General features: G+C 55.7%; 1 protein-coding gene across 1 annotated transcript in view; it reads left to right on the forward strand.

Moving 5' to 3' along the window:
• Window positions 1–7,667, forward strand: part of RANGAP1 (Ran GTPase activating protein 1) — a 30,189-nt gene that overhangs the window by 4,565 nt on the left and 17,957 nt on the right. Inside the window, exons 3-4 of the mRNA XM_010830228.1 lie at window positions 3,170–3,297; window positions 6,031–6,090. Of these exons, the coding sequence (XP_010828530.1) occupies window positions 3,170–3,297; window positions 6,031–6,090 (188 nt within the window). The remainder of the gene's footprint in view (window positions 1–3,169; window positions 3,298–6,030; window positions 6,091–7,667) is intronic.

Below are 7,667 nucleotides of genomic sequence, written 5' to 3' on the forward strand. Positions count from 1 at the left end.
AGGAAATGGCAACCCACTCCAGTGTTCTTGCCTGGAGAATCCCAGGGACAGCGGAGCCTGGTGGGCTGCCGTCTGTGGGGTCGCACAGAGTTGGACATGACTGAGGCGACTTAGTAGGAGGAGGAGGAGGAGGGCTCCAGAAGTTCCTGAGGATAACCAGATATTTGAAGGAGAGTGGGCACCGCAGGCAGGAGAACCATGTGATTTGGCCCAGGAGCTGGGACACACAGGGTGGGCTTGAGAGAAAAGAAGTCAGAATCCCAGAAGGAGCCCTGGGCAGAGGCCCTTGAGTGCTGTATCAAGGGGCCTGGTGGCCTGATCGTGAGCCCAGAAAGGGCCTCTGTCTTGGCTGGGAGTGAGCAGGTGAGGTCCAAGGAAGGCCATGAGGCCATTGATTAGAACTAGGCCCCAAAAATTGGAAAACAAAACAAAGAACTAGGTCCTTTTCTCTGCTCACTGAGTCATGTAAGGACCAAAGTAAGGCCTTGCTACCTTAGGTAGCAGAGCCCCTGGGACTTGTTTCTTTGTGAGGCAGTCGAGGCTGAAAGGAGAACCCCCTTCCACACAGCCTGGTGACGGTTGGTGGCTAGTCAGGGCCAGCTGGGGCCCATCCCTGGCCTGTTTTTAAGTTCTGTGTAAAGTAACTCTGGATTGCCAGTCAAGCGAGAGGCGACCCGGCTGTGATCCCCACCCTCTCCCGTCCCTGCTCTTTCCATTTGGGTGCTCTTCCTTGCATGCTCACTCTGACTCCCTGGCTAAGCTCGTGGCAAGCACAGGACTTTCCGGTCTCTGTACCTGTGTCACATACACGGCTTCCCCTGGGGCCCTGGCATCTCGCCTCGCTTCTAAGGACAGTGTAAACATTCCCATGAGCAGCCGTCTTCCCTCCTGGTGAGCCGGCCGTTCCCTGGATGTTAGGGGGACGCCCTGTTGGAGCAGGTCTTCCAAAGGCTGAGAGGCCATGCCAGCCCTGCCCCTAAGTGCCAGCTGCAGAAGCAACCTGGACACCTGGCGCTGTGGAGTTGCAGCTCCAAAGGGGGAGAGGGGTTTGGGGGTTTCTCTGCCAGGGCCCCCCTGTGTGAAGTCTGTGGTTGTGCACAGAAGCAAGACTTTGGGGAGCAGCACATACGTTCATTTTGGGAAAACCTGTCTGAAGCTCAGCGTTGCCATTTCCCCTGAACTTCTGGGCAGAGTGGCTTCATTCTCTGAAGCCTCAGCGTACCTTCCTAGGAAATGGGAGGCTCGTGCCTGTCCAGTCTTTCTTGTCATAAAATGCATGCTGGTCACTACTCTAGCTGTGTGACCTTCGCAGGCACTTCCTTACCTCAGGTCACTTAACAAGACCAGGCTTGTCAGTAACAACCTTAGGAAACGTGGTAGCAGTGAGCAGAGGCGAAGTGAGATGAGGAAAGGCCCTTTCTTCGAAAACGGATGACCCAGCGAGGAAGCCGGTATTAATGAAGTCTCTGTGTGATAATCAAGTAACCATTCAGGGACCTCCCTGGCGGTCCAGTGGATAAGACTCCACACAGTCCATCCCAGCTAAGACCCAGCATACTGCACAACAGGGCCGAAAGAAAAATGGACCTGGTTGGAGGTAGCAAGGTTTCTGAGGAGGTGCTACTGTTGGCGGGGGTGGGGAAGAGGAGGGAGACCCCCAGCTCTCCTGCAGCTCTGACAGCTTCTCAGGGAGCCCCTTAGAGGCTGCAGGTCACGAGCTTTCTCTTTTAAAACTGTTTGCTTGGCTGCACCGGGTCTTCGTTGTAGCTGTAGCCTGTGGGATCTAGTTCCCCGACCAGGGATTGAACCCAGGCCCCCTGCATTGGGAGTTTCTTAACCACTGGACCACCAGGGAAGTCCTAGCATATCACAGACTTTCTGACAACCCTTCTGTGGTTGTCGTAGCCTAGAAGGTCATGTTCCGCTCTTCTCTCTCACATTCCTCTCCATCTCTTCCCCACCATGTTACCCCGATCCATCCTGTGCCAGCCAGACTAGATTTGTCTTTCATGTAACCTGCATGGTTTTTTTCAGATTGTAAAATTAATACATGCTCATTGTAGCATACAGAAGCGTTGAAAGAAGGGGGAAAAATTATCTTCATTATAACACAGCCCAGGGATGTAACTGCTGTTAATTTTGATGCTTTTTTTTTTCAAGTTTTGTGTTTTTTTCCCAAAACACATAGTTGAGTTCCTCTTTTTATTTTTTCTAAGTAATTGGGATCATAATTACAGATACTTAAAAAGCTGCTTTCTAACCAGACACATTGAGAGTACATTGAACAGATGCTGGGAAAACACAGATTGAGCCAGAATCCCACCACCTGGAGATAACCGCTTTAATGTCTGGTTTCTAAAACTTGGGGGGGGGGGGGGTGTGTGTGTAAGAATTCATACAATGTTTTCACTTATCACTGTAAGATGATTATTTTCCAAGTCAGGTAAACAGCTCTGTTGCCATTCGTAGTGACGTCAGTGTGACTGCTTATATCACGCGCCCCAGTGAGTTACCCTGCCCTCTGTTGATTGGCATTTAGAGTGTATGGGATTTTTCATCACAATAAAGCAGCACACTAATGCGCACGCCAGCCCGAGTCACCTCGCCCTGGATGCGTGTGTGCCTTCTCCCTGCCCTGCCGGTGTTCGCCCCTTCTTGGCAGGTTCTACCCACACCACCCACAAGGTGCCCCGAGCACCTTCTTCACCCACCCCAGCCGGTTCCTCTTTTCCCTTGGTTCCCAAGCCTTGTTTTAACACTCATTACAGAGGAATTGTAACTCAGATGGTAAAGAATCTGCCTACAATGCAGGAGACCTGGGTTCGATCCCTGTGTCGGGAAGATCCTCTGGAGAAGGGAATGGCTACCCACTCCAGTATTCTTGCCTGGAGAACCCCACGGACAGAGGAGCCTGGCGGGCCACAGTCCATGGGGTCTCAAAGAGTCGGACACGACTGAGCGACTAACTACTAACGACTACAGAGGAATTGTCCGCATAGCCACGTCCCCTACTATACCGTGAGCCTGTCTGAGTCCCTTGGTGAGCCTGGGCCTGGCACCCAGGAGGTGCACTGTAGCCCTCGTGAGGGACGAGGTGGTTGCTGGGCCTCAGCTCCTGCATCTGTGGCCCATGAAGTCTAAGAATGTGATTTTTTTGGTCCCCGGGCAGCCAAAGATGTGATTAAGGAGATTGAAGACTTTGACGGCTTAGAGGCCCTGCGCCTGGAGGGCAACACGGTGGGCGTGGAGGCAGCCAGGGTCATCGCCAAGGCCTTGGAGAAGAAGCCGGAGCTGAAGGTGAGGTCGGGGGCGAGCAGGCCCAGCCTGGTTGGGGACAGGCCTCCGCTCACATACCACCCCCCCGGCAGGTGCCTGTGTCCAGTCCCTCCTGGGCCCTGGGGGTGGTCACCTCGGACAGCCCCCTTGCTCCAGGCTTCCTGGAGCACAGCGCCAGCTGGGGCCCCTCTGCCTGTGTGATGTGTCTGCTCGAGCCCGGCGGTCACAGACCCGGAGAAGGTGTCAGGAGGATAAGAGGTTTACTGGGTCACGTGAGAAAGGGAAAGAGGAAGGAGCAGAGCTGGAGAGAGCCTGCAGCTCATGTCACAGATCTGGGAGCCATTCTGACAGGTGCTCAGCCCAGCCTGGGCAAAGACTCCTGAGCAAAGGCTGCCCCTCGGAGGAGGCCGTTTGGGGCAGAAATGGCCACACCTCAGCTCAGGTGCTGGTGGTTGGAAGGAAGGCTGCTCAGTGGGGGCCTTCTACCTGCCCTTCTCACAGCCTAATGGCTGGTCCTTTCTTGAAGGTTAGACGCAAACAGTGCCCTTCCTCAGCCAACCCAGAGATTCTTCCGTTTTGGTGTTTCTCAGAGCGAGTTCCTCTGAATGCTGGTCCTTCATGCTCTGTGAGAGACGTGCCGTCATAAAGCTGTGTCTCCATCTTGTGAGTCAAGGGAACTGAGGCCTCAGGGCGGCTGAGTCAGCCTCCTCAGATCCTGCTGCTGGTCAGAGCCTGAGCTGTGCTCAAATTTCCAAGTCCAGCACGCGTTTGTGGCCCTCAGGGCTTTCTCAAAGGGAAGGCAGACGAGGCCAGGGCCGTGAGAGGAAGCGGAGGGCCCCGAGCTGGTCAATGGTGTGGCCTCTGATGTTTGTGTCCTCAAGAGGATCACGGTCAGGTTAACAGACAGCCAAGGCAGGGCTGCTTCTGCTCTCCTGCCCAGGGCCTGTCCTTTGCCTGCGCATGAACTGGAACATTTTTCTGTGAAGGAACTCTGCTCTCCCGGGTGATCCCTGAAGGACAGGAACAGAGGAGACATGCCTGCAGCTGAGCGTAGGAATCCAAGGGCCTGGGTTGGAGCCCCAGTGCCGCCACCTCATTGGCTGCACTGCCTGGCCTTACATGGCGTCTGGGCTCCTTGATGCAGAGGAGTTTTTCCTCCCTGGGTGGTTGCCATGGTGACCACAGGCAGGCTGGAGTGAGAGCGCTTGAGCTGTGGGAGTAGGGCCTGTTTCGCATCCCCTTGTGCAGGCCCAGGGCCTTGAGTCGCCTCACCGCAGAGTCTCAAGCTTGCCTCTCTGCAGGAAGGAGCTGGGGGTGTTGGAGCAGCAGCCGGGGCCGAGGTGCCTGTGACACCGGTGCCCTTCTGGGCACAGCGCTGAGGCGAGATAAGATGGTAGTTCCACTCCTGTAGCACCTCACACGTTAGGTCTTGCCAGGTGAGCAAAGTGTGACCCAGGCTTGGAGCCCAGACAGCACCCCAGCCTCTCAACTGCTATACTACCCACATGGATATGAGCGAGGCCTAAAGCCTGTTTCAGAGATAAGATGCTGGGGTCAGAGTCAGGGAGTGGCAGGCCTGGGTCAGCTGAGCCAGGAATAGAAGGCAGCCGCGTGCCCTGGAGCCCCACGCTGACCTCAGCCCATCAGAGCTAGGTTGGGGAAGCTTCTGGATGAGAACACTGTCCGTAGGGAGGCGCTTAGGCTGGAGCTGCCGGTTCTGACCCCACACACCTACATACAGGTGTATCTCCCCAAGCCAACTTGTGTAGGATGTCCGCAGGGGTGTTAGTGATTTGCTTTATTGGAGGATGTGAGAGTTTTGCCAACACCAGCTTCTCTAGTACTTAATGTTGGGTCTAGTTCATACGTGTTGAGGCCTGGGTTTCAGGGAAGAGTTGCTTCTCCTGTGTCCATTTTTCCGAGGGTTGGCCAGGAAAGGCCAGAGCTGTCAGAGGTGATATTTTAAGTGGACACAGACCTAGCGTTAGAGGTAGGGCTGTGTGCTGGGAGCCTCAACTCTGCTCCCCAGCATGGTATGTGACCCAGCTACGTGGCCACTGCTTTTGTGATATTTAACTGGCATGGCCTTTAAATCAGCTCACTTGGAAGTAATTTAAAAGCAAACGCGATCTCTTTTCTAGCTGGAAAAATCACATCCCTTACTATAAAGGAAATCAGAGTGTTATTAAATTCTAGTTCGAGGTCACTGTCATCTAAAGGGTCTGAACCTGAAGCCTTCTCTCCCTTTGTTAAAAAGGCAGATGAGCTGGAAGTGGGGGCGTGGGTGAGACTCACTAACCCCAAACCAAACCTGTCTTCTGGAGGTGGTAAGGAGGGTTGAAAAGAGAGTAACTTCTTCACTGCTGGGTTCTATGTTGTCTCGTTTCCTTTCCTCCACTCTCCAAGATCATGTCCCGTGTTGCTATGGCCCACACCATGGGGGAAAATTGGACTGGGAAGGAGCACTGGGCCAGGAGTCTGGTGTCCTGGTCCTGGTCCTTCCGCTGCCTTGCCAGGGGGCCTGGGGCCAGTCCCCTCCTTCCCTCTCAGCCTGATTATTTTTTTCTCTGAGAACCAGAGGGTTGGACAGATGGAGGGTTTTCCTGACACTGCTGCTGATACTCACGGTCCTTTCCTCTGGGGCCTCCAGGTCCTGTCAGCGTCCATCACAGCTGGTCCCAGGTCCATGGGGGTGAGGGGCTGTCTGAAGGCCATCTCGAAGGGTTTCGGCTAACTCTCTTCTTCCTTCCAAAGCGATGCCACTGGAGCGACATGTTCACGGGGAGGCTGCGGTCGGAGATCCCTCCCGCCCTGGTGAGTAAAGGCGACCTCTGCTTGCGCCCCGGGCCGCAGGGACCCCTTTAGCACCTCCCAGGACTTTCCCTCACAGCCTCCTCTTTGTGGAGGCTGAGAGTGCCCTGGGGGCGGCCGAGATTCTGCCATGGCAGCCAGGCAAGCGCGGTCGCTGTCTGTGTCCTGACAAGCAGGTGGCAGCACACGCGGTGATGGGGAGCCAGGAGTGAGGACTCAAGGTCCCTGGGAGACTGGGCGGCCCAGTGACAGGAAGCGCAGCAGAGACCTGAGCTCAGAGATTTCGCCCACAGGCAGCGTGGGTCTCCTCCCCAGATGATTATCCCCTCATCCCAGCCCCTCCTTCTGTGTCCTGAGGTCCCTCTCGACTTGACTCTGCACACAGGCTGCCCAGTCTTCCTCCGGCCCCTCCCTTTCTCCAATACCACTCTTTCTGCTTTGGTTCTCATCATGGGTGGCTTCTCTCTGCCTGTTTTCCTTTTCCCCATTCCTGGGCTCAGCTTGGCTTGGGTGGAGCTCCCAGCCTGTGTGCATGTGTGGGAGGCACGGAGGGTCACAGGACCCAGTGTGGCTTGCCTGGGGCTCAAGGGGAGGGGGCGGGGCTGGCAGCCTCCCAGCGAGGCCTCCCAGCGAGGCTGGGCAAGCTTCCGGTCCGTCTGGTCTGTGTTGTGCTGGTGCTATCTTCCCAGGCCTCCGATCAGCCAGCACCGGCCCTCCTGAGATGCCGGCACTAGCCTCATCTCTAAAGCACCTCTGTCCAATAGACAGTTAAGGGTCATCCAGGATGGGACAGCTGTCCCCATGGGGACACTGGAGAGCGGGCTCCCTGGGTGGAAGGTTGATGGAGCCCTGGCAGAGTTGCTCAAGCTGGATACAAGTCTCCAAGGGTGGACAGGAACCAGGGGCGGCTAGGATTCAGAGCACAGGTTAAGTGAATTGACGTGAGTGTATACAAAAGGCTTTTGAGTTAGAAAAGTTGAAGGAGACTGACTGATGAGATCCTGGCTGGGCGCCTCTGCGCTGTTGTCTTACCTACATTTTAGCCTCTAATCTTCTGCAGAAGTTCTGCAGAAGGCGTGATCTCCATACTAAACTTACGGTGAGAGCACGTCTCAGAAACAGGAATACAAATTTGGGGTCCAGGAATGGCGTGAAGTGCAGGGATGGTGGAGTGGTGTAGAGGGAGAGCTTGAGCCTCTGACCGCTTAAGGGCTGAGATTTGTTGCAGCCCTATCACTGGGGCTGGGCTTTCTTCAGCAGGCGGGGGAGCCAGAGAATGGCCCTTCGTTGTCGATCTGGGGTTGGAGGCCGTGGAAACTGCCTCAGCTGCCCTGTCCATCACTGGATCAAGGGCAGTGTCTTCCCTACGCCTCCCACCTTGAAACCCTGCCCCCTCCATGCCCAGCCCTGGCAGAGCCGCCTTGCCCCACCCACTTGTCCTGGGGAACTTCGGTGTCCCAGCCTGGCAGGTTCCCGGGAGAGCTCAGCACCTTCTGGCCACATCTGGTCCTGGGCTGAGGTGGGAAATGGGGCACCCACATTGGGTGCTCAGTCACCGCTGGAAACCCTGGGGCATCGGT

This window comes from Bison bison, unplaced genomic scaffold (assembly GCF_000754665.1).
Source record: "Bison bison bison isolate TAMUID 2011002044 unplaced genomic scaffold, Bison_UMD1.0 scf7180017858886, whole genome shotgun sequence".
In the NCBI taxonomy this organism is placed as follows: Eukaryota; Metazoa; Chordata; class Mammalia; order Artiodactyla; family Bovidae; genus Bison; species Bison bison.